General features: G+C 38.8%; 1 protein-coding gene across 1 annotated transcript in view; it reads right to left on the bottom strand.

The window, feature by feature from the left end:
* Positions 1 to 1,553: 1,553 nt before the first annotated feature.
* CDYL (chromodomain Y like) overlaps positions 1,554 to 24,741 on the bottom strand; it is a 105,063-nt gene continuing 81,875 nt past the window's right edge. The window contains 5 exon segments of the mRNA XM_042833683.1: positions 1,554 to 3,353; positions 4,216 to 4,359; positions 8,671 to 8,881; positions 11,707 to 11,879; positions 12,568 to 12,824. Of these exon segments, the coding sequence (XP_042689617.1) occupies positions 3,195 to 3,353; positions 4,216 to 4,359; positions 8,671 to 8,881; positions 11,707 to 11,879; positions 12,568 to 12,824 (944 nt within the window). The 3' untranslated portion in view covers positions 1,554 to 3,194.

Here is a 24,741-nt window from a genome sequence, read left to right as displayed (position 1 = left end):
TGAAGAAATGCTGGTTTAGGCAGCCCTTCTCACCCTTCTCCTGGGCCCAGTCAATCCCCCAGTGGGTGCAGCTGCCTTTAAGCAGCAGGAACCTAAACCTGATTTATCTGTGCAGTGGTGCAAGTTTATGTAGAACACCACAAGTATCTGCAGTGAACCAGGCTAGACAAAGACCTGAATTCTGTGAAGGCAACCTGAAAGTACTCATTTTAAAAGCTCTTAAGTCACTTATGATTTCTCTTGTCTTATTGCTTGCTATTAGAAGGACATCATTGTGTTGGCTTTGTTCTGTTATAGTTTTGAAAGACTAAACTCTCCTTAATGCTGCTCCACTCAGGTACACACTCCTCAGTTTTCTTAGGCAGAGAAGTTCTATTTGAGAGCAGCTGAAAGTAAAGTTCTGTTACCTATCAGATGTTTGGAGGAAGAAACAGATCCTTATTTTTTCACATTTCCTTATCAATATAATTTAAACTATCATTTTTTTTCCTGCAGTGTTAGGAAACCATACAAAATAATAAGAGAAGACTACATAAGATTCACATACCTGCAGCTATTGGAGACAGCGCCCGTGGACAGAGATAGATGGCAGCAATTCAGATTTGAGTGGAGGCTGATTAAAAAAAGAGCACAGTATGTTCTACTTGAACTCTGGAAGTCTGCCTTGCTGGATGGGCATCTCCTGTGGAGTAAGATTTTCATTCATTGCTTCTGTATATTCATTCTAGAACCAAAGAAATAATAAACCTACCTTGTTTACTCCCTGTATGATTTCTTCAGTATAACAGTTTAACTGTGCCTTTACTATTTTACATTTTCTGCTGGATGCTTCTGAACTGGAATGAAGAAATTCCTCAGACCCTCCATAGGCAAGTTTTGCACATCGGTAACTATTGGGCACCAAAGATGCTTCCTGACATATATGGGGCTGTACATTATTTTCCTATGAAGCAGCATCTGTGTAGCTCAGTGTACTGATATGTACATTTATGAATGAAGGCACAGTTTGTAAGTGTAAGGTTTGTTATTGTGTACAGAAATTGGTCTGAACTAAGGATTTTTTCCAATTTATTTGCAGCTGAATATGCAAATTGTAGGCATAGTAACAGCCTGACTGACAGTAGCAGCACAAAATGAAGTAGAATTCAATTTCCACCTGAATTGAGTGATCTCCGATTGGTGTAATTCCTCTCCTATCTCTATTCCTTCCTATCTCTAGGTCCAGTCTGCTGTTTCAGAGAAATTCTCCTGTATGTAAGGACAGCAGAAATGATTCTCAAGCCGGAACAGCTGCAACCTGTGCCCAAATGCCCCTTCCAAGGTACCAGAAAAGGCCTGTCCTGAGGTGTTATCATCCTCTTCTTGGAGAAAATGTCAGTGCTGTTTACCACAACCAGGTTTTCACTGAAGGAAACGAGTAAGAGCTTGTATATGTTTGACAGAGTAAAACATGAATAACATGAAAACATGAGGTCACTAATTTTCAAGTTTTAAGCAATGCTTCCTCTAAAATCAGAACTGCCTTTGAAAAAGACAACTGTATGAGAACCACGTTTAAAATGTGTTAAGAAATATTAGTTTTATTTAACCAGTTTTCACAGCTGAATATTTATTCTATAAAAACTTTACAGATTGTACAGTTTATATATAGTTCAAACTACTAGAACAAAAAAGTAGGTCCCACAGATGCAAAAATACTGTACCAATCCAAGGTAAAGGCAGATTTACACACTGTACAGCTCTCCACTGGGAAGGGGAGGTGGGTCAGTTCCAAGTAAAAACTTCAAAACTGTACAAAAATAAGGTTTGATTTCTATTCCATTCTTCATAATACATTCAATAAGATTGCAAGCACAGATACCCAAATAATAATAGATATCTGCAGTCAGGAATCAATAACCACTCCTGAAAGGAATGCAAAATAGGTCTATTTACACAGGGCACTCTTTTACACCATACTGTATATAGTGTATATTTAAAATAATAAAAAAAGCGTAGACAAAGAACATTAAACATCTAATATAAGGTAGTTTTTTTTTAAAGTTTTTTTTTTTACTTAATAGTGTGCCAAAAGAATTTTAACTTATTAAATAATATATTCTAAGTGAACCTAAAATTTATGAACATAAAATGCATTTTTGGTGTAATACATCAATTAAACCAGCAAATAGGAAATAAAAACCAAACAACTGTATATAAAGTAGTATTCTCACCCAGCAACAGAAGCACTTATGTAGTTATTAAGGAAAAAAAAAAAGGCTATTTGAAAACCCACTAAAACTAACTTATAACTTAGGATATTCATACATAGATATTCAGTGATTCACTAATACTGCAAAACAAGCTTTTTTTGTCTTTTTTTCCTTTCCCCTCCACATTCCCCCTGCTTCTCCTCATTGCCTTTCCCCATGAGACAGTGGTTTCTTCACGTTATCTGGGTAAGAATTAAATGCATTCCTGCTCTCTTCCTCCCACCCCTCTATACCACTCCCCTGGAAAGGGCAGAGTGTTTCCTTAGCATTAATCCTGAGCACGCTCTCTTTTGGGTGATATTTTTGATCTAAGCTTTAAGGAGTTCATCTGAAAAATGTTAGGATGTTCCATTGAGGTATGTCAACCTTCTTCTGAGACAGTGCCTTACATCTTAGCTGACTTGTTGGGCAGTGAAAGTAAGGGCTGGCTAATACCCGTTTCGATTCTGTATTCTAATGATAAAAGAAAAGCATTATTCCAGACTTCCCTGCCACGCAGAAAATAGCACAACATCATTTGCTTTTTAATCCATTCTCTGCCTGATACATTACTAGCCAACGATGACCAAAACTAGAGGCTTTCAGGAGATGGTGGGTAGTGCACTCTGTCATTGTTTACCTTCTGTGTGCATGTGTCTATGTACACGCTGTCACGCATTACACTTTGTATATATAAAAGCTATGTATATGTGCACACACACATACCTTATGCATGTGCATACATACACACACACACAACAATCAAGGAGAAAGGAGTTTTGTTCAAATTTAAGTGATACAGTACTGTCATACCCCTTGACAATAAAACTGGGGGGGTGGGGAGGAGGGATTTACTACTGTTCCCAAGCTGAGCCAGGGTGAGTTTATATAGGTTTTAAAACGGGCATATTTTGTTTGCCCTGATGTCCAAGAAGTACAATTCCAGTGTCAATGGGCACCTCATCAGAACTCATCGATTTTTCTTTGCAGATATTTTAACATAGAGTCCATCCCCTGTGCTGAGCCCCAGATTTTCTTCAAAACTTCACACTCCTTTTCATTTGCTTGTTCCAAGTCCACCTTCATAATATTACGTACTAGAGCTTTGGATTCTTCAAGTACCTACACCAGAAAAAGAAGAGTTTGTTCAGTTTTGAGCAGCTTGCACATTTAGTTTCACACAAACAGAACCTGATGTTATTCATGTATGTGAGCTTTTCAAACTATTCATGTACTACATGTGCATGATTTCACAGTGCTAACATGAGAAAACTAACTTCATTTTGGTGAAGGTTAACAGTAATACATTTATCCAAAACTGCTCTAATAACCAGGCTGACATTCTAACTTAAACAACATTTTAAAAAGATTGGAAAAAAAAAAAAAACACCCCAAAGGTTGGCTTTTTCACTTATTCTTTCAAAATCCACAATATCTAATGCATGTAACAGTTGCTTTGTACTGTATTTCTTTCCCTAAGAAAGCATTGGATTGTGGTGGTTGCAGCCATCATGCAAAACTGCTGAAACACAGACATGAGTGCCACAAGCATTACCAGTAAAAACTGAAAGCTTAGCCTGTTGTCAAAAACTGCATTTTTGCTACAGAATTATTAAGTTATCAATTTCCTTGGTAATTTAAGTTACAAATCAAAACAGGACTAGGGCAACTGTTTACACTGTTAATTAGAATAAGTTGGACTTATTTACTGTATCATTTATACTTAAGTTAAAAAGAAAGTACATTCTGAAAGAGTACAGTATGCTTAGCCACAATGTATTACAGAATATGGTTTAAAAAAAAAAACAAACAAACAAACAGGTATGAATTCTTTAAATCAAGAACAACAACAAAAAAAGCACATTAATACTCATTACTTGTCTTTTTTTTTTTGAGAGGGAAGGTGTAACGATGTAGTCTAACAATACATGAATTATTTATTTCCTTACAATAAGTTGTTCATAGTTAAATTAAGGACACTTACAACTGAATTACATGTCACCAGTTCCTTTATTCGAACCATTACTTCTTGTGTGAACGTTCCTGGCCAAAACACTTGAGAGACCAGTCCTTTGGCACAAGCTTCCTGCGCAGTCAACTTCCTTCCACTGAACAACATTTCATTGGCCTGAAGGGATAAAAAGTTACTTCTGGTATGAAATGTAATGAGACAGAACTCATTAAAGGAAAAATGCTCAAAAGAAAAGAGAAAATGCCTACGCTATTTGAGAGTTTGACTATGGCTCTTCCAGCTTTTAAAGATAAAGAGCTGCCTACAGATGAGCTGGTCAGTGGTGTTGACTATACAGCTTCAGTAGCTGTAGAAATAGAGGTCTATGATTAAGTGTGAAATGTGTAGATGGTTTTTTGTTATTTCCTATTCATGAGTGTACATAAGCTTCGGCTTTCTTGGAGTACTGCAGCATATGGTACATATGGTAACAGATTACAATGCCTGACAGATCTGTAATGAACTCATCACCTTGCTTTCCATGATAGCAATGCTTGCAGTAACTAAGTCTTACTTTAAAAAAATATAATTTTTAAAAATACTTTTAAGTCTACATTTATGTGTAAATTATAAAGATCACCTAATTCTTGTGGTAGACCTCCTGTGAACTGCTCGTCTTGCAAGAAAAGCGTAGTTAAATGGTCTGCTGTTATTTTTTATTTTTCATACTGAACATTCTGAAACCTAAATATATATATATATATATATGGTTTATTTTGAGCCCATCTCACATGTCTTCATAGCATTTCATGTATGATGTAACATTTGAAATAGATGGCTCATCTTTTGGAGTTCAATTTCCAAAACCTACTGAAGCAAGTGAATGGGATATTAGCTGTTTTCTGTTCTAAGTCATAGAAAATTAATATTGAACTGATTAATTCTTTCTGAAGCTGATAGAGGAATTTTTTTGGAAGGAATTAAAAAACAAACAAACAGAAAACCCACCACAACAATAAAAAACACAAACAAAAACAATCAGAACCCAAAATCTTAGGAAGATCTTATACATTGAAAAAAGCATTAATAAAGGTACAGAAGAACAATACATTTTATACAACAATCTCTGTAAAATTTGTTGATTTCCAATCACACACGTGACTGTTTAATAGCTTCCCTGTTAAACGGGACTCTACATGTTTATGTATCACTCTTAATGAAGATTCTTCTACAGACAATTAAACTTTGTGTTTGCCTTGATAGCTGCACAGTAACAGCCAGTGAAGATTAAAAGCTCAGAGTAATCGTCAACTTTGAAAAATCAGCCTTACTGCCCTTTGATGACTAATTACACTGAAAACATGACAAAGTTTTCACAGGGCACTTGGAACATGAGGCTGTTCAGTTGCTGACCCCCAGCTCAGTTGGCTTGTGAAAAGGAATGCTTCCTAGGATCTTTGACATATAATGTATATACTCCTGTTAGTAATACCTTCTATGACAGGTTCCAGCAAAATTAACTACGCAAGATTTATCATAATAATATTTTCTAATTTTTCTGGATCATACACAAACAATACTGACTTGTAATGCTAGCCAAAAAATCAGTGATAGACAATTTTGACTGAAAAAACAGGAAAGGGAGGAAAAAATATTTAAATTCAATTTTGAAAGACACTTAGCACTGATTTTGATAAAAACGTGAAGACAATCTACTGGGAGCTAGGAAATTTTACACTTGAAGTCAGCTAGTCAGTTACATATTCTTCACATAGATCTTAAGTGATGAGGTAAAAAATGAATGCTAGGAAACATCATCATTATTATTGTCAAAGACACTGTTCTCCTGAATGTGAAGACAACAAGTGCTAGCGGTGCAATTATCTTATTTCTGCAAGCTGTATCACAGCACATGCAGAAAACCTTGCATGAAATGCACACTCAATAGTGATCTTAGCTGACAGATTTCAAAATGGAATCTTTAGATTAGTACATATTGTATGCTGGAGACCCACTGCCAAACAACTTTTATTCATCTGACCACGTCTTGTATTTGATCTGAAATTTAACACACTTGTTGCCTACTTTCCAAGAAATAAAATACAGCCGTAGAGATGATGATAAAAATACTTCATTAACACCACGTTCTCATGACCAATTCTCATATTCATGAACTCAGTTTCATACTTCTCCTTTCACTAAGGAACTGCCATAAGGCAATGAGACATCTGCTGGTCTCAGTTTCCCTCTTTCAACAGAAAGTGCATCACGGCACTTCCACACATAGATGCCACAGAGCACCTCAACTCTCCCACGCACTGCCAAAAGGCAGCTCCCTATAGTGCTGAAGATCCTGACTGATGTAGACTACAGACTGGGAAATATGAATCCCCCACGTATGACACAAAAGCTTAAGACGCAGTGCCAGCATGCTGCAGACTGACTGAAAAAAAAGCAGGTGCGTATAACTTGATCCCACAGCTCCTGTGCTTTATAGCAAGAACCAGAAAAAACAGAGCAAGAACTCCACAGCAGACACACAGTAACAGGGCTTCCCAAGCAGACTTCAGAACCTCTATTGCAGATTTGCAGAGCTTAAGCATTCTTCTAAATTTCTTGGTATTCCCAATACAGAATCAGTTTTGAATCCCAAGTCTGTACTTCAAATTTCCTGCAGTAATGAGCTTTACATCAACCATATTCTAGGAAAAAATTCTACACGACAGACTGCTCAGCAGCTGAGACTGACCCACTCCGTGAAGGTATTTCCAACAGTCTTGCCCTAGAATATTTTTACTAGGTGTTGCTGATAAAAAGAATGCAATGAAACCAACGTACAAGAGCTGTGTGTGGGACTTACTTGGTATCTGTTTCAATACATTTGTAAAAAAAGTTTCAAAGCAGACAGAGGTCCCCTTTCTTTTGTAGGACTTTTTTTTTTTTCCTCCCTGAATGTCTGTCATCTCCTGCTAGCTGCCTCTTGTTTCTGCTGACTTCCCAGGGAAGCATGCTGCTTTAATGAAATTTCCAACATGTTCTGAATAGATTTCACAAAACCCACTGATTAAAGACCAACTTTGCCTTGCACAGCATTGACACTGCAAAGGGTCAACAATAGTATGAAAGCAGCAGCTTGGACTTTCCCTTGGAAAATGCATTTAGCTATGGAATAGTACAGTATTATTTGCACTAGAAGCTTTGTATTTAGATCTTTAGATTTAAGGATGAGAGCATTCACGAAGGCAAATGAAAGAGTACACTAGGGAAGAGCTTGTGTTTTTATGAAAGTTCTGAAGAAACAAAAAGTAACAACCACGAGACTCACTCTAAAGGACGAGGATGGATGGAATGGATGGATGAATGGATGAACGAATGGATTGATGTCCAAATAAAAAGGGAAAGGAACAATCAGTAGGTTGTAACATGCTCATATATTAAATATACTCATAACTATCAACCTGTTTCAATTACCTTTTCTTTTTCCTTCTACTCACTAAATCCAGACATCACGCAATTAATTAGTTATGAGATCTGTTCAACCTGACGCTTTTAACATGTTAAAAATTTGTATTTTTAAAATCAATAAATGCCTATGGGGGAAAACTGGATTATATAATAAACAGTAACTTAGGAAAAAAACACAGAGCTGTGAGTGCTTGTTTCACACTGTTACTATTCAGTTTCAACTGCAATGGGACATAGGTCCAAGTTTTCAAGGAATGCAGCATAAAAAAAGTAAACAACAAAAATAACGTAGGTAAGAATATTTTAAGTAGCATTTTCTTTTTTACATTCAATTCTTTTATCTGACTGGAAAACAGGAAAAAAGAAAAACTTAAATAATGTAGCTTATAGCTTCAGCAGCAATGCAAAGCATTGACTTCAAGCCATTAAAACCATACAAACAAGATACAAAGCTAAAATTTAGATGAGAAAAAAAAGGATTTGCAGGGGTGACTTGGATCAAGTATTTCCTGCATAACGCACTCATTTAACATCAGGAGAGATGCATAAAATAGGGAAGCTTCTTTAGAATGATGAGTGCATGAAAGCTGATTTACCTATTTTGCATATTAGCATAAGACTGCTGATAGTTGGTGATACAGGGATCTGCAACATAAGCACAGACCAGTGTACTCTTTACTACACTTCCTGATGCTGTGCTGAATGCAAGACACCATTGGCTGGTCTTCATAAGACCTCAGCTGGGAGCATGTATCCAGGTACACACCTTTCCCTTCTGCCACCAAAAGGGTTAAGGGTGCCCATGATGTGGGATTAGGTCTCACGCTGGTTGTTTGGTGCCCTCAGTTGTAAGCTAAGTTGCAACAGCAGAGAACCTATAAATACTGGTTTCTCATGAAAGGTTTTCAAGAGAGAAAGAATAATAAAGATAGCACAGCAAAGCTTAAAAGATCATGAAATCGCTGGATAAAGTTTCACAACTGTATTGTGAAGCTGTCATCCCCTGCCCTGCAAGCTACTTACAGAAGCCAGGCCCATTATCCGGGGGAATGTAAGGGATGAACATCCATCTGGACTTTGTCCAAAAGTAGTGTATGGTGTCTGAAACCAAGCCTTCTCATTAGCCCAAACCACGTCACACAGAGGCAATATAGATGCTCCAAGTCCAATGGCTGGGCCATTTACTGCTACAATGATAGGCTTCTTAAACTGAATAAAAGTATTCACAAAATTCCTGAAGAAAAACAAGAACATGCACTCATGTATTAAAAGCAAAATATACCAGCCCTTGAGATCTCAGTAATAATTAATCTCTATAGCAACGTCACTTTCAAAACCAACCTGATAACCTACTGTGGAGGTGACTAGCTTTGCCAATGAGGAGAGAGCAGCTGATGTTGTCTGCCTAGACTTCAGTAAGTCTTTCATCACCATCTCCCATAAAACCCTCACAGGGAAGCTGATGAAGTATGGATATGGCGAGGTGGATTGAAAACTGGCTGAATGGTTGGGCCCAAAGGATGGTGATCAGTGGTACAAAGTCTAGTTGGAGGCCAGTTGCCAGCCCTATATCCCAGGGCTAAGTACTCAGTCCAGTCACATTCAAATTCATTTGTGACCTAGGTGGGTTAGTGCACTCTCAGAAAGCTTATTGACCATTAAAAAGCCTGGCTACAGTATTGTTCAGCCATCCAGAGACCTCTACAGACTGGAGAAACATCTAACGGGAACCTCACGAAGTTCAACAAAAAGGAGTGCAAAGTCCAGCATGGAAGCAACAGCCCCATGCACTAATTCATTCAGGAGGCCAATGAAAGCAGCCTGGCAGAAAAAAAGACTCAGTCCCAGTTGACACCAAGTTGCACATTTGCCTCATGGCAAAGAAGACTAATGATATTGTGTGCTGCGCTATGAGGAGTGTTGTTAGTAGGTTGAGTGAGGTGATCCTTCCCCTCAGCATAAGGAAAAAAAACACCTAAAATACTGTGTCCAGTTCTGGGCTCCCAAGTACAAGGGAGACAGGGTGTTATTGGACAGTGTTCAGCAATGAACCACAAAGCTGATTAACAGACTGGAGCATATCTTCTATGAGGAAAGGTTGGGACTGTTCAGCCTGGAGAAGAGAAGGCTCAACGTGGGAATGATCTTATCAATGTACACAGACAGCTGCAGGGAGGCTGCAAGGAAGACATAGCTAGGCTCTTTCCAGTGGTTCTCAGTAACAAAACAAGAGGCAGTGGGCACAAACTTCAAAGCCCTGTCTAGACGTGGTCCTGGGCACCCTGCTGAGGGGACCAGACGAATCCCGAGGTCCCCTTCCAACCTCTACACTCTGTGTGGAAGTCTGACATTTCTCCCAGTTCAAAGCACAGTTATAGAACAGATGTGCATTTAATGACCCTGGTATGGAAGTGTTTGTGTTAAAATCTTGTGCCTCACACAGCCACTCTCTCTTAGATGATGATACGATACTATGCTACAATTGTGTATTCTCATATTATCGACACAAAAAGACATTCATCCCAGTTCCAATGAAAAGTATGCGTGCATAAAAGTTGGGGGACAGGGAGAGAGACTCCAAACTCACAAGTAAGATACTGACATTTCTTAGTTAATCATAGAATGGCCCAGGTTGGAAAGGACCTCAAGGATCATGAATCTCCAACCCCCTGCTGCAGGCAGGGCTACCAACCTCCCCATTCATTCAACACTAGATCAGGCTGTCCAGGGCCCCATCCAACACGGCCTTGAATACCTCCAGGGACAGGGCATCCATAACCTCTCTGGGCAGCCTGTTCCAGCACCTCATCACATTCTCTGTGAAGAACTTCCCTGGTGATACTCAACCTAAATCTTCCTTCCTTCAACTTAAAACCATTTCCCCTTGTCCTGCTGTTATCTACCCTTTCAAAGAGTTGATTCCCCTCCTGTTTGTAGGCTCCCTTTAGGTACTGGAAGGCTGCAAATGACATCACCTCACAGCCTTCTCTTCTCCAGGCTGGACAAGCCCAGCTCCCTCAAATAGTTAATAGGTCTGATAGATAAGGATAATGTTGCTCATATTTAGTGCAGGTACATGATTATTAAATTCAGAGGTGAACATATAGAAATCAGCATTTGTAGAACAATCTTTTAACCTGAATGACAGGTGGCTTTTCAATTCAGTTTTAGATACTGTATGGGGAGATTTACACAAATTTATGAGTAAGCCCCCCCCCCGTTTTTTTTTTTTCGGTTTTTTTTTTTTTTTTTTTTTTTTTTTTAAGTTTAGACATATACAGCACAGTAGCAACTGAACATAGGGTCTCTGAAGGAGTACAGTTATTCTGGAAGTATGCAGGAGTTACTGCAAGATCTCAGGCCATAGAAAACAGAGCTTCCCTGTACGTGGGGATGCAAGATCCATACATTTTTTGATAAACATTCTTCTAGTTTATGGTTGTGTATGTGTGTATAAGTTACCATTACTGTTATTTTTTTCTTCCTTTTTCTAAGTAAATAGTTTTTAATCTCAACCTACAATTTCTACCCTTTTTCCTCCTGCCTATTTTCTCCCCATCCCACTGAGATGTGGGGGAATGAGCAAAAGGCAGCAGGGTGTTCATATGCTTCCTGGGTTCAAACACGACAGGTAACTAGTATTTACTTATTCACTACTAGTTCACCACTAAAATATCCATGATTCTACTGTTCTGTATCAGTTACACTGTTAACCATTCAGTCACAATCAACACAATGATCTTGTGTTTCTGTACGTTCAGTTACCTTTCCTGAAAGTGTATGGCTGTTGAAGTCTTTTAAAATTGGCTTCAACTGGATAAATATTATCATAACACTAGTTTCCGTAGTTAAATTTTAATGGTATAAATAGTGATGCATGAAATAATAACCCAGATAGAAATGGACAGGGATTATAAAGAAGTGCTGCATGCTTATCACATAACAGGTGATTGTCTGAGGTATTGTTGAATTAGAGGCTTTTGAAATAGAAAAGATAAAGCAAGTCAGACTGGATAATGAAAAATACCCGCTCAGATGACTGAAGATACGTTTACATACCTAATAGCTTCTGCCATTTTAGTGCTTTCCTTTTTTCTATCATCTGTTAAACGTCGTATAAAATAAATAAAATCAAGACCGCAGCAGAAAATGCTACCAACTGCACTGAACAGCACGAGTTTGCTGTCATCTGCAGCTGCTGTGTTCAGTGCACTTTGGACTTCCTTCATTACCTGGAAAAAAAAAAAAAAATTCATTAAAGTACTTTTATTATAACATTAGAAATTAGCACGCTGTTCTTTCCCCTTTGTCATGAAGGATCTCAGTCTTTGAGATTCTCATTTTTCCTTAGGATCCAATCATCATATTAGAAAAGTTACTATTTATAAAGTTTTTTTCATTGTTCAAATATAAGAAAGTTTAAAAAGCAAACAGCAAAACAACCCAAAGCCCCATCAGTGTTAGCTTTGTGTTTCTAAACATGATCAGAATGAGATGATGAAACCATTAAGAAAAAAATTATTCGATGTTATCTTTAACTATAGAATTAATTCAGCATTTCTGTAATTTGGACAGCAGATGGCACATGCAACCAGTTCAGAGGAAAAGAACCTTGATTCAGACTAAAGTTTGTTTTGAGTTGCACTTCACTGATTTCCACATCTATTAGAGAATATAGTACATCAAAACTCCTATGTTCATCAAACATCATCAAAATATCTATGTTCAGATAACATAAGTTAACACCCTCAACTGAATCAAGCTACAAGTCAATTGGATGTACAATAACTTGCAAGAAAAACCCACATCTCATTTAGTGTGTTTGTGCCTGAATAAGAGGTAGAAACACGGCAGAGATTTATAATTCCTTCTGCAGCCTTGCCACCTCTTTCCCCCCTCCCAAATCAGGATTGTTCTGACCTCTGGATTTAGCGAGTTATTTTCAGATGATTTTGTTGATAGCAAGATGTGCGTGAATCCATCTTGTTTCCTGACAACAATGTCTCTGTACCGGTATGCACTCTCCGTTTGTCTCACACTGAACCGCAGCCTTTTATCAAAAGGTTGATCTCTCCTGTCGTCAATAAACCTCCGCTTGCTGGCTGTCACTCCTGTCACAGAAGTCTGTATGTTGGTTGTACCATTGGCTGCTAATGCTTCCATAAAGGTAGATGTACCTGGAAAACAGTTTAAACAGTAACATTCTATTAATTACATTTTATCAGTTCAACAGTCTCATAATCCCTACAGCACGAAAATACACTAGGCATATCACTGTGAACATACAATAAACATTAAACTTCTTCCCATGGAAGCTGGATAAATGTTACAGAAATATACACTGTACACAGTGCAATAATGCAAATGAATTTCACGCTTGTGAGAAAAAGAGCAAAGCAAACCAACAGTATTTGTTCTTAGAGAGGAGGAAAAGGCTTATTTGTCCCTAATGCCAATGCACTTCAGTAGGTTTATGAAGTATAATAAATAAATTCAGGAGAGATATGAATGCTCTGCTTTTTCCTTTTTCAACATCTCTAAGTCGTCTGACAGCATCAAGATTGCAAAGAGAAAGCAGATGCCTTTCAATTTCAAACAACATGAGAAGTTAATAAATGGAAGAAAAATGAACTTACAGCAAGTCAAATAAACACCTTGATTGACAAGATCATATACACCATAGTAGCCTTTAAAGGAAAATAGAAATGAAGAAATACAGGCTATATTGCTTTGGGAGAGAAACAAGACGCATGCAGTGATGGATATTTTAATGGATTCATAGACAATGAGATATTTCTGAAGTCTAAACAATTTTGCTATTAAAACTGGCAAACAGAGTATTATGTCTTTCTGGTCTTGTTCCCAGTAATTTAAATAGACAGTATTTGAAGGAATGCAAGTAAACAGGCCATTCATCATAGCACAGAAGGGATAGGTTTTTCTGTACTCCACATTAGGATGCATAATACCAAATAATTAGCATTCATAAGACAAAATAAGAGCATCTTGGGTTTATTATATCCATCTACACATTAAAATTTCAATGTAAAATTTGTCAGATTCATGTGTTGGGATGTGCAAGGTGAAAGAGAACAGCAGGGTTAAGATGTTGGAAAAATGCTGCAGGCTGTGACACAGGAGGTTTGAAAGCTGCTTGCTGAAAACTGAGATTTAAGTCTGTATTAAGATCTACCGGATAGCCTGAGCCCTGATATTCCAGGACATCATGAATATGTTGCCTTTAAAAAGCAGAGTTTAAACACATAAATAGGCAATTAAGCATCACTGGTGGATCTTGTTTTGATCTTCACAAACTTGCTGAAGCAGCAAGATATTTTTCAAGTTTGGATAATACACGAAGCTGTAATTATTTATTTTACAAAAATACTTAAAACAATTGTTGGTCCAATGACAGCATTATATGGACTCACCTCAATAATTTTAATTTCCACCTTTCAACTTTATTTAAATGTTGCTTAATTTGACCCATACGAAGTCATATATAAAAACTAATGAAAGTAAATTTGGGACATTAAACATTTTCTTCTATTTCTACTACAGAAATTGCTTTCAAATAAGTGAACCTTAATATTAAATGTTTGTAAATAAATACTTCTCTCCTGCATCTTGTCTAATTAGAATCTAATTAAATAGACGACTTACCTGTCAAAGGAGCTATGCAATAAGGTTTTATTTTGCTATTTCCAAATCTTTCTTGTTGCAATGGTGTTTTAATTCTCTTATCATATAGCTTTTTCCTCAAGAAGATAAAGGCAATTCAAGATTTTAACTGTTTGAAGTGAAAAGTTTTACAGAGCTGAGTTCAGCTTGTAAACATCCTCAGAGAGAATAGATGCGAATAAAATGAAAAGGAAAATAAATATTTTATGTTGTCACAGAAGATTCATGCTTATTCTCAAGTTTTTCACATCTCATCAAATTCTTTTTTTTTTATTTCAGCAGAATAAATAAAAATTTGATGCAGACCAAATGTGAAATTGATGAGTGATGCTTTAGATACTTTTTCCAACCATACTATACGGATTACGTTCCTTTAAAAATGATTCCCTTCAAAGGAGATGTGCAGAAACAACACTGTTACCCGATGTTTCTCTAGGAAAATGGGATGAAATTGCATCCCTGTCTCAACAGTTTGTTTTTCCATAGGAAATATGAATTAAAGCAAACATGATTTCTAAACCTTACTATATTGATTTTATTGCCTTTTGTGATGGCAAGGACAAAAAAGGTAGGGAACCAGGAGAGTGCAACAGACAAGACTGAACTAAAAAAAAAAACAAAAAACCCAACACCCACCAAAAAAAATCCTTAAGTCAGTAAACTTGCATAAGAGCTTTGAGTAGATCTTTGCTCACAACTTAAACTGCTAAGGATGTACTCAAGCAGCAGAAAATTTGGCAAGAGAGACCAAGATATAAACACCACACACTTCTCACGCTTTTTGAATGGGTTTTTCTGTAAATTTTGTCCACACTTGTCAACAGTTAGTTCCAAACCACAAACAAGGGACAGCTGCAGTTCAGTGGAAAAAGGGATATTTAGCTTGTAATGAAGTGCTGTTTCTAAAGGCGATGGGCTTTCGGTGTCCATGTAATTGTCTTAAGTGTGTTTACAAGACATGAAGGAGGTTTTTTCCACTGACAAAGTTAAAAGAAGTTTAATTAGCATTTGTTACTAGCACTGCATGTCTGGTGCTCTACACCTTGAAGCATAGGGGACAGTTTGACATTCAGTCCTCAAAAGCAAAGAAACAGCCCAGACATGTAAAAGCAGAGCTTTGTGACTGACATCAACAGGTAAAGGTTGCATCAGTGAATGCAGAGCTATGTTTGAAAAATGAACAGAACATAGTTGCAGTTGGAAAGTTTTTGTGGTTTTTTTTTTTTTTTTTTTTTGCAACTAATTAACATTAATTTGACCATCTTAAAGGTGAAGACATACTACTACTGCTCAAAGCCTCACCATATGGACAAAAATGATATTAACAGGAACACTTCATTTTGCTGCTGCTAATCAAAACTTGATAACAGTCACCATTTTCATGCACCTGCTCTTAGAAGAAAAATAAAAGCAACGGGCAGTAGATAGGAAAGGAACTGGCCTCTTTTAAAAAGGAAAGCAGACACAAAATGTGGGAGGTTGAAAAAAGGGTAGAATAGCAAAGGTAACATCCTCACCCCTCATAGAGAAGACAAGGATAGCACAAAAAAACCATTCCTCCAAACTACGAAGGGGATAACAATCAAAATACCTGATGCCAGGAATCTCCTCAGTAAACACAATGAGTTCAAAACAAGTAACACACAGCTACTAGTTAAAATCCTAGGCACCACTCTAAATTAGATTTGCTTTACTGTTAGTCCCCCAAATTCTTAAGTTTAGTTTAGCATGCATAGCCCAACACGGTGCTGTGTCAAATCCCTCAGGAATGAGTATAAGATGGAAGGTATGATTTCAGTATTTTCTCAACACTACCCACAAGACATTTATGGATTCCTAGAATTTGCAAGTCCATTCCCAGAGCATGTACCCAAAGTATTCAAATCTTCATCCACCATGAAACTGCCCAGCTTACTGCTGAGACCGCTATGTTTTCATCTTCCAAATTTTTTAATCCCCCCAGTAAATTCTGCAACATCCATCTACAGAAAAGGACATGGGTGTCCTGGTGAACAAGGTTGGCCATGAGATACGAAATGGCAGCATGCTCTTCTGGACAACGTGGCCAACAGTATAAAAAAAAAAAAAAGCTTGGCCAGCAGATCTAGGGTGGTGAAACTCCTCCTCTACTCTGTCCTGGTGAAATCACATGTGGAGTACTGTGTCCAGTTCCAGGCTTGCTGGTTCAAGGCAGACAGATCTCCTAGAGAGAGTCCAGTGAAGGGCAACAAAGATGGTGAGTGGCATGAAGCCTTTCCCATATGAGGAAAGGCTAAGAGACCTCAGACTATTCAGCCTGGAGAAGGCTGAGAGAGGATCTCATTACTGTTTATAAATACCTAAAGTGTAGGAGTCAAGCAGATGGGGGTGGAACCATTTCTGTGACTTACAGCAGTAGAACAAGGGACGGCGGGCAGAAACAGGAACACAGGAAGTTCCATCTGAACACGAGAAAGAACTTCTTTACTTTGAGGATGATGGAGCACTGATACAGGCTGTCCAGAGAGGGCAGAAGCCCCTTCTCTGAAGAGATTCAAGACCTGTCTAGACACCCTCCTGTGCTGCTTTAGCAAGAAACTGAACTAGATGATTTCCAGAGGTCCCTTTCCAACTGCTACAACCCTGTGATTTTTCATTTCCTTCATCCCTTTCAGTACAACCTTTCACCAAGCAGGTCAGTCCCAATCCAATTGCCCTTCCTTCTTCCAGAAGACATTCCACACATATAATTCTTCTATGTGCTTTACTCTTCTGCTAAATCTTGGAACAGGATTCAAAGTTGCACACAATATTCAAGATGGGGACTTACAGCATTTCCAAGCCTCTTTTCTCCTCTTCTCCTTTGCTAAAACAATTTGTGACTTTAAAAAAAAAAAAAAAAATTATAACTAGTTCTGAGTAGATGTTTTTAGGAAAATGCCTAAAAAGAAATCCACTGATCCCTCTGAAGAAAGAAATCTAGTCCAGAACTGATCATTACCTGGGTATAGTTTTACGTTTTGCTATAGGCAGTGTTGTACAGAATTATGTTTTGTCCCCTTCTCATTTCTCAGCATACATCTCCAATGCAACTAATCTCACTTTAATCAGGCAATCTCTCAGTATTTTAAGTTGTGTCTACAGTGATCATAGTGAGCTTCAAGGACCCTCACACCTTTCCTATACAGTAACACACCAACCACTTCTTCTCTTAAACTACATAACAAATTTGTAAATAAGAAGCATTCTACTGAGTAAGCAAATGAACTAACCCCAGCAATGATTTCTTTAAGTGTTAACTGCAAAAATAACATGTAATTGTAACTGATTACAACTCAAGCACAAGAGAGGGAAAAATACGATGTGAAAAGCCAGTTAAAAAAATAAATAAAAAAAACAACAGTGGTGGAAGTCACATTTTATGCCAAAAAAAATATGCTGAGTAACAAGGGTCTGTTCAGCATGGGGAAAAGGCGACTGAGAAGGTATCTGATAAATATTAAGAAATCTAATGTGAGATGGGACACAAATGGATGAGGCCACTCTTCTCAATGGTGTGCAGTGATGGAACAAAGAGCAATTGTCTAAAACTCAAACACAGGAAGTCCCATAGAAACAAATGAAAGAACTTCTTTATGATAAGGGTGACAGAACATTCTAACAGGCTGCCCAGAGTCTCTTTCTACGGAGATACTCAGGATCCATCTGGACACCTACCTACCTGACCTACTGTAGGGAATGCACTTTAGGAGGAGGGTTGGACTTGATGATCTCTTGAGGACCCTTCCAACCTCTGCAATTCTGTGATTTTGGGAAATAAAATCCTTTCCATACTTGTGCTGTTTTGGATTCTCTGGGCAGACAGTCCATGAGGCTTTGTGCCAAATGACCTGTGCAGGTTGCCCCATGCTCCCTTTTTGCACACAAAAAGGGACTTCTGGCAAAACATTCATAGGTACTAGCAAGCCATAATGTAAAAGCTGCACTGCACCAAACATTTCACACCATGCGACACCAACCCCAGACAGTGATTCTGCAATGCAAACAATGTATAACAGTTTCCAGTAATTTTTCCACCTCTGCTTCCACAATTACACAGCAAATATTATTTTAAAAATGCAGTGCATTGGCAGAGACTGTAGAAATTCAAAAAGAGCAGAGAGCTATTCTATATCTATACACATAGACAAACAAGTCGGTATACATATTTACAGCATTTATGCTCTGGAATTAAACAAAAGTTCCAGCTTCCTTTAATGTCACTTCAAATATTTGTAAGAAGAAAAGAACATGAAATTTGTTACACCTTTCACCAGCAATACTGTTTTACTCTATACTTCCTTCCAAAGTGTTCAGAAGACACATGTCACTTATGAAAGAAAAAAACCATAGAATGGCTTGGGCTGGAAAGACCTTAAAGATGATCCAGTTCCAACCTCCCTACTGTGGGTAGGGTTGCCAACCACTAAATAAGGCTGCCCGTGGTTCCATCCAATTTGGTCTTGAATGACTCAAAGGATGAGGCATCTACAACTGATGATACAAAGCTGAAAGGAATGGCTGACACACCAAAGGGCTGTGTTACCATTCTCTGAGATCTGGACAGGGTGGAGACCATCAGTACAGATTCAGGGCAGAGCTGCTAGAAAGGAGCTCTGCAAAGGATCCAGGTGTCCTAGTGGACAACAGGTCAGCCATGAGCCATCAGTGTACTCTTATGGCCAAGAAAGTCAGTGGTATCCTGCAGTGCATTAAAAAAAAAGAGTATGGCCAGCAGATTGAGAGAGATGAACCTCCCCTGCCCTAATGAGGCCTCATCCAGACTACTGTGTCCAGTTCTGGACTCAGTTCAAGAAACACAAGAATATCATAGAGAGAATCCAGTGGAGGGCTGCAAAGATTATGAAAGGTCCTGGAGCATCTCCCAGAGACCTGGGGATGCTCAGCCTGGAGAAGAGAAGGCTGAGTGGAGAATTATTTAAGATATCTAAAGGATGTGAGTCAAGTAAATGGGGCCAGGATCTTTTCAGTTGTGCCCAGTGGCAGAACAAGAGACAATGCGTATGAACTGGAACACAGGAAGTTTCATATGAACATGAGAAAAAGCTTCCTTACTTTGAGGATGACAGAGCACTAGAACAGACTGCTCAGAGAGGTTGTGGGCTCCTCTTCTTTGGAGATACTCAATATCTACCTGGACACCTTCCTGTGTGACCGACTATGGGGAATCAGTCTTTGCAGAAGGGTTGGACTTGATGTCTCCAAAGGTCCCTTTCAACCCTTTGAATTCTGATACCTTGAGAAATGCACTGACTTCAAAGAGGATGCACATGCTGATGTATGAACAGTGTATTGTTTCTCAATGAACAAATAATTTTTTGGATGAGCCTAGAATATTCCAAAAAGAGAAATCCATTACAGTGAGCCACCTGCTAGAAAGGAGCTCTGTGGAGAAGGACCTGAGCATCTGGTGGACAACAGGTTAACTATGAGACAACAGTGTACTCTTGTGGACAAGAAGGTCAAATGGCATCCTGGTGTTCATCGTAGATATTTTTCTGTTTCTTTTGTTTCCTACAGCATCAAATATATTTACAAGTTTACAACAATATCACTTAGAATGTGACAGTGTTCCTGGTTGCGTTTTATTTTAGTAGTTTATAGGCTAGGCAATTTGTTTTTGAATGTCTTTCTTCCTCAGAGAGTAAGCATGTAGATCAACCCCTGTAAAAACAGGGATAATATTATTAATGTAATCTGGCTGGCGACAAAGCTCTTGAAGTCTGATCAAATTTTACAATCTTTGAGAAGGAGCTATGCATTTTTGTGAATAAGATATTAAGTAAACTTTATTTTTGCTGTGTTACAGCAAGGTGGGGGGGAGGCCCTCCTCTTCACTGCAAAAGGCTGTCCAAATACATCTCCATCCTTATTTTATATATGTATATATACACATATATATCAGATGAAATAAACACTCATCAGATGTGTAAATTCTTTTTCTCCTTTATCTTGACAGCTAGACAAATCAGGATCGCTCCCTTCTCCCCTTCCATTACTCTTTCATTCTGCAGTGATTTTTCTTCCATTGAATCTAGTCACAATATTACTGACAAACAGAAAAGACAACATGACCATTCCCATCATTCTAGCTATTATTTAAGATGGTTGAAAGAATAAAAAGGAAAAAAAAATGCCCAAGTCCTTCTGATAGAACTCCGCTCAACAAATCCCAGCCATAAGTCATAGCAGTATGCAGCAAAATATTTGATGAGGGAAGGAAAGAGTCATTTGTATTTCTACTCCTTATGAATAAATACAAATGAGAAAAAGCCATTTGCAGGTTACCAACTCCTTTTTGAGGCCACTTAGAACTGGGAACATTTTATGAAAAGAGCCTTCTGCTATCTTGTCCTCCAATATTCTCAGAGCTGCAGGTTATGATACCAGAGCATTCATTCAAAATGCTCTCAAACTTGAGAGTTAAGTAAGGACATCTCTCGGGGCTCATCTATAGGAGGAAAGCTACCACAAAATAGGCTAAGGTTTAAAACTTGAAGCATACCCAGCTATTTCACAGTAACTCCTGAGGTGAACACATTCTATATTAAGAACACTTCACTGCAATTAAATCCAATTCCCAAAGTGATCTAAAAAAAGGCTCTCTTCATGTGGAATAAGAGTGCCCTAATGTAAGGCTAGCTTAGAATAGATTCTGCCAAGACATCCCAGGCAGTTTCCTGTATAGACATGAATATATACATGCTCTGTACACATGACATCATTCTTGTAAGGACACCAGAACTTCCTAGCACATTTTGCTAACTTAAGGATATTTGAATAGGCAAGTATAGCAATACTACGTTGGCTGAATATTTTCATTTGCCTTCTTTTTGAAAACATGTCATAAGTATTCACATTTCATTCTTCTAACATAAATGCAGCTTTTTAATACCAGTTTGCAAGAACTCCATTCACAACCACTCACATAAACGTTTGGCTTTCTGATGGACAAATGTACCAGGCAAAGAGGGCCAGAGGACTGTCAGAGGTTTAGCACGCTGATACGTACGTATTTGGCTTTACAGAAAAATAACAGCTTTCAAATCAGAGTACCTAGAGCGAGCAATCCCAGCAGTGAAGAAGCATCTCTGTTTTTACATATCTCCCTTAAGGAGGTATGTTTATCTTTCCACTCACTGCCTGAGGTCTGTCATTAATAGCAGATGTCTTGACCTCCTGTGGGCCAGTAACCAACAGGTTCATTAAGAAGTGTCAGTAGTTTACCTGAGGCTGAACTAGCTTGATGCACAAGGGCCACCTGCCTGTACACAGCAGCAAGCCATTGTGCAATATGGCCAGCTAGACCTTACACCTTATGGGTTATCTGCACCAGAAGACACTGGGTGACAATTTGTTCTGCAGCAGTATGCCCTTATCAGAAATTACTGACTTTGGCAGAAATAACTGTCTGGGAAAGCATAAAGGAGGAAGCTTCATTTGACTCCTTGGGGTACATTATAGGAAAAAAAATCTTAAGTGTTGCAGGGCTGGGTGTTGTGCTAAAGCAAGATGACTACTAGCTCCATGAGTACTTCTGCTGCTTGAACGGCTGCAGAGCAAAAAGCAGAGCTGGGCAGAGACACTGGGGAGGAAAATAGAAAGAAAGTATAGGTGAAAAGATCAGAGGTCTTGGCAGTGCGCAACATAGCTCAAGTCCTCTGATGGACGTAAGGTCATAATTATTAGAGAGCATCAAAGGAGGGCTGGAAGATGGGAAAGGGCCTGGAGGGCAAAGTGTATGAGGAGCAGCTGAGGTCCCTGGGTTTGTTCGGCCCTGAGCAGAGGAGCTGAGGGAAGGCCTGATGGTGGCTGCAGCTCCTCTCGGGGAGTGGAGGGGCAGCGCTGAGCTCTGCTCTGTGTGACAGCGACAGGGCCCAAGGGAACGGCATGGAGCTGCGTCAGGGGAGGGCAGCTGGGGGTTAGGATAAGGGTCTGCGCCAGAGGGCAGTGGGCATGGAACGGGCTGCACAGGGCAGTGGGCACAGCCCCAAGTGCCAGAGTTCAAGGAGTGTTTGGACAGTGCTCTCAGACATACAGTTTGGATTTTGAGTGGTCCTGTGTGCAGACAGGAGCTGGGCTCAATAACCCCTGTGGGCCCCTTCCAACTCAGGATACTCCATGACTCTGTGAATGAACATGCATTCAGAAATACATGTGCCAAACAGGTTATTTCTTATGCAGAAGTTCCCAGAGGAAAGTAGTCTCCACTGAAGAATCAAGGATTTGAGCCAAGAAGATCTGTTAAAGATCCCGCCTTTAGGCAAAGCACATAACCGTTATTTACACCACATCTAAAGACACAAGCTGTTCCAAAGGCAACCTATCCCCAAGTTTTCCCAGTATTCAGGGAAACTAAGCCCACATTAAATAAAGGATGATTAAAGGCATCTCATACACAGGTGCTGAATATTCCAAAGCACTGAACTAAAAAAATGATTCAGAACAGCATGTTGCCTTGTCGATTTTGTCCTTTTGTGTTATTTGAGAGGAATTAATCCCAAACAGCTTAAGTTATGATGGAAAGGAGAACAGTAAATGCAGCCTGTGTTCTCAAGCTGAATTTGATTTTGTGTTTGTCTTTAGCAATACCAGTGGGTGTGTGAGGACATCTCTGAAGTAGAGAACTCATGGATTCTTTATACTTCCTATACTAAAAGAAAAACAAACTTAAACCTGAAACCAAAAGCAAACAAAAAGGAAGAGGAAGCCATAAAGTCAACAGTAACAGACTTGTGAGAGCATTAGGCATGGAGCTCACGTACGGATCACATGAGGAGAACTTGGGCAATATTCTTCCTCTCAAGGAATTAGGCAACTACATAGGGTGCTCCAAAAGTAATGCCTCTACTTCTTTCCAAGGAAACTACAGATACAAAGGGCACAGGAACACTATCTGATAGAGCAAATTCTCAGCTACAGAACACTATTTTTAACAGTCACCACCATTAGCTATGCATTTTTGCCAGTGATAAGCAAGAGCCTGCATACCATGCTCCTAAAAATCTGCACCAGTGGAGCTGATCCACCATTGCTGTTACCACTGCTGAAATCTACCTACCATCTCACTGTATTCATTTCCACTTGTTGGCCTCCAGAAACATCCAGCAAGCATCAGTGAATGTCAGAGGGTGCCATTTTTCTCTGCATGGAGGCATTCACTGATACCCCTTTGGTTCATACACACTTCCATATCAGACACCATTTTGTCAGACTACCTGTCTGCTGCCATCTGTCATACAGCAACAGAACATAATGGAATGTTGGTAGGAAAGTTCAGCCTCTACTGACATACCACAAACATCTGCGGGCCAACATAACGTAACATGGGCTGCTCCAAAAGTAATGCTTCCTTTGTGGTAGAAAACAGGAAGTATTTGTATCATTCAGCCTGCAACTTGACCCCAGAAATATGGTGTGAATCTCCACGTTTGGGGATTTGCAGAGGTAGCCAATATCTTGAACACAGCTGTATGTTTTGGAGAAAAACCCATCATAAGAACATACTTTCATCACGTTTAGAAATTGAGAGTATAGTGGTGAATAAGGAAACCAAACAACATGCCCAGGGTAAGCCACGGGACAGTAACTAAAGCTGAAAGCAGCAAACAGAAAGGGCAATGCTCTAATCTCAGCCAGAAGCTAGGAAGAATGGAAGACAGTGAGCTGCCCCTATACAGCAGGATGCATCAAACGTAAGTGAGCAGACTTTGGGTGTATTCTCTTTATGCTGCTGAAGAAAGAAATCAGCTTGTCTTTCATTGTTGAGGCTTTCATGAATGTGGTGCAGAGCTGGTCAAGTAGTTTCCCTCAACCTAAAGAACATGTCTGTACAGAAGCCAGGATTACCACAGTTACTGATGGCCCCAATCCCTGAAAGCTACGGTAAAAATCTTGAATAAATTACTGCTTTTTTCCCCTTTCCAGAAGTTATATATGTCCAAAAAAGTAGTACCAACTGCTAGATAGAACAGACAGCTAAGGAAGCAATGAAATATAACACTATGGTGTTTAACATACCATTTCAGCAACACCATTACAAAATGATAACAACTAAAAGCTAACCATTACAAAATGAGCAACTAAAAGATAACTAAGACTAATATTAGGTGGTTGAGATGTTGAAGAAACTCTCAGGAAATTAGGAAGTTATAAATGTGGCCCAGAAAAACTAACAATGTGGTTTAGGAGGGAAAAAAAAAAAGAAAAAAAAAAAAGAGGACAAACCAGTTAAGATCCATCTCAGACAGTGGGACACAGCAAGTATTATCCACTGTGCTAAGAGGAAGGGAAGCAAAAACAAGATCAAACTTTATCATATCAGATTCTTACAACTGAAGTATGCAGCAGCCTCAGAGAGTTTTTTGTAGCTTA

This window comes from Centrocercus urophasianus, unplaced genomic scaffold, assembly GCF_019232065.1.
Source record: "Centrocercus urophasianus isolate 14NV4802_14NV808 unplaced genomic scaffold, USGS_Curo_1.0 seq_11, whole genome shotgun sequence".
In the NCBI taxonomy this organism is placed as follows: Eukaryota; Metazoa; Chordata; class Aves; order Galliformes; family Phasianidae; genus Centrocercus; species Centrocercus urophasianus.
The sequence above is the reverse complement of the archived record's forward strand: the minus strand, read 5'-3'. Positions and strand labels throughout refer to the sequence as shown.